At 41.3% G+C, this 2,614-nt stretch overlaps 1 protein-coding gene across 1 annotated transcript in view; it reads left to right on the forward strand.

Annotated features, from left to right (window-relative positions):
• Positions 1 to 282: 282 nt before the first annotated feature.
• Positions 283 to 2,614, forward strand: part of LOC107101152 (alpha-parvin) — a 46,887-nt gene continuing 44,555 nt past the window's right edge. The window contains exon 1 of the mRNA XM_015399943.1: positions 283 to 543. Within this exon, the coding sequence (XP_015255429.1) occupies positions 411 to 543 (133 nt within the window). The 5' untranslated portion in view covers positions 283 to 410. The remainder of the gene's footprint in view (positions 544 to 2,614) is intronic.

Here is a 2,614-nt window from a genome sequence, read left to right on the forward strand (position 1 = left end):
TTATAATGAGATACTATCTCAATATAATGAGATAGTATCTCATTATAATGAGATGATTTATTTATTTTTTCTTTTACAGAGTGGCGGAAACGGGCTTCCATACTCTATTGTAGTTGTATTTGAATATCCAACTTAAATGTTTTCATAAATCATTAAAAAACTCAATAAAGGAAAAAAAGAAAATCCCAGTTTGCTCCCAGGCCCCGCCCCCTCCTCTCCCCGGGGAGAGTAGTGGGCGGGGCCTTCCTCTACTCCAGCCAACCTCTGCTCAAAATGCCTGGAATTCCATTTCCGCTTTAGGGAGGGGACGTTTTTTTTTTTAATCACTAAACTTTCTACTGAACTTTAATTTCACGTCTATCTGGACGGTCTGCTTCCTGCTAAATCGGATTAATCCCTGGTTTTCAAACATGGCGTCCTCTCCTCAGAAGTCTCCTTCTTCTCCAAAATCTCCGACGCCCAAATCTCCGTCCTCCAGAAAGAAGGATGACTCTTTCCTGGGAAAACTTGGTGGAACTCTGGCGAGAAGGAAAAAAAAAGAAGGTAAACATTCAACTAGGAAAACAATTATCTTTCACCTCCTCTGCTTGTTTAAACCACCCAGTTAGTCGAATAATTTTAACTATTCATGTTTAAGAGCCAAATTGTCGCATTTTAAACCCTTCTAAATGAACCTCCAACACTCAGTAAAGTTTAGAAAACTATCCCAACGCGTTAAGCACTTATTAAATGTTGAAGCAACTGAAAAGAAGCTGTGCTGTGCTTGTTTTCATAGCCGCAGGCTGTCTTTGTCCATGTATGGTAGTAAATCCTCCATTACTGTAATATGTGAGGAATGAGGCCTGGCTGAGGAAACTCTCTCCATCCAGCTGGGATTTCACTAACAGATTTTAATTATCTAAAATGCTCAGAGGATCAACAGTGTAGGTTTCCATCTAAAAATGTATGTTTTATATCAAATATGATTGAAATATCTAAATATACAGAATATTTAGGCTATTAATTGCCCTGTCTTTATGGTGTTATAATGAGTCTATGTTGTTTAATGTCTTACTGCAAAATGTATAAAAAGTTTATGATCTGTCAAGAGGCAGTTATAGTGTGTTGTGTTGGTGCAGTGGAAGCACTGCTGCCTTGCAGCAACAAGGTTCTGTGTTCGATTTCCGGCTGGGGTCTTTCTGCATGCAGTTTGCATGTTCTCCCTGTGCATGCGTGGGTTCTCTCCGGGTACTCCGGCTTCCTCCCACAGTCCAAAAACATGACTGTTATGTTATTTGGCCTCTCTAAATTCTCCTTACGTGTGAGTGTGTGCATGAATGATTGTTTGTCTCTGTGTTTCCCTGCGATGGACTGGTGACCTGTCCAGGGTGGACCCCGCCTCTCACCAGTAGACAGCTGGAAATAGGCACCAGCACCCCTCAGAAAATGGATGGATGTTCTAGTAAAGAGGCTCACAACACTAATATTTAGCTCATATGCTGCAAAATTGCAAAACTTATTACATATATTTATATATGTGTGTGTATATGTATATATATTAGATATATATATTAGAGGTGTAATGGTACAAAAAACTCATGGTTCGGTACGTACCTCAGTATGGACCCTATAGTACATTTTCTGTACAGTGCAGAAAAAAACATGACCTAAAGGCTATCCTCAAAGGCAGCTTTTTATTATTTGAATTCCCAGCTGAGATAGCTGAAACTTTCTGTAAAACAAGTGAACAAGCACCATATTGTCAAATATTGATATACATGAAAGGAGTATATTTATAAGTACCTGAGTGCCACACATGACCTTTCTGGGTATTTTAACATAGGCTATAATACAAGAGTGCCCTTTTACATTCACGTGGCACGGTAAATTTTTTGGACTGCATGTATTCGTATCATGGGGTTGTAATGCATTTGGGAGTTGTGATTGGACACTTTTCTTCCGTCTCATGCCGGTGATGGGGATATCTGGGTGGTGTTGTTTGTTATGTGTCAACATATTTGAAGTGTTCCCACTCACGTAATGAACAGGTGTCGAACAACGACCACAGACAATCTCACAGGGAACCCAAAGTTATCCCACACCACTGACTTCTATGACGATGGTGGATCTTCTAATTCTTCGCCACTCTCCATTGTTAGCACTCTCTCGCAACAACACAACCCAACAGCAATACCTTCCCACAGAGTGCAGTTTGTATTTTAAGGTGCCGTTTACTATCTACTATCTATATCCTATTCTACGGACCAATCAGGGCTTGCAGGTGGTATCGGATAAATGGGTCCTGAAGGACACTCCCGCAAAATAACTGTTCCGCTTCCAGATCAATACTAAACCTCCGTACCATGTGTATTCTGCGTGGCAATGTGCGTGCCGAACTGTGACCCCCGTACCGTGATGGTTCGGTACGAATAAATAAACCATGCCGGCCCTAAAATAAATAAATATATATATATACATACATACCCCGGTCTGCGTGGGTTTGCGACCGTCTGACACGTAGTCAGGATTTTTTTAAGGTGTGCAACGATGGTTGCAGAATCTCTGCGCGGGGGGGCGTGGTCGCGCACAGAGACAGATTTGACCGTTGCCGAGGCTATGCATCAGAAGGATAAAT

Source organism: Cyprinodon variegatus, unplaced genomic scaffold (genome assembly GCF_000732505.1).
Source record: "Cyprinodon variegatus isolate N-32 unplaced genomic scaffold, C_variegatus-1.0 Scaffold1059, whole genome shotgun sequence".
In the NCBI taxonomy this organism is placed as follows: Eukaryota; Metazoa; Chordata; class Actinopteri; order Cyprinodontiformes; family Cyprinodontidae; genus Cyprinodon; species Cyprinodon variegatus.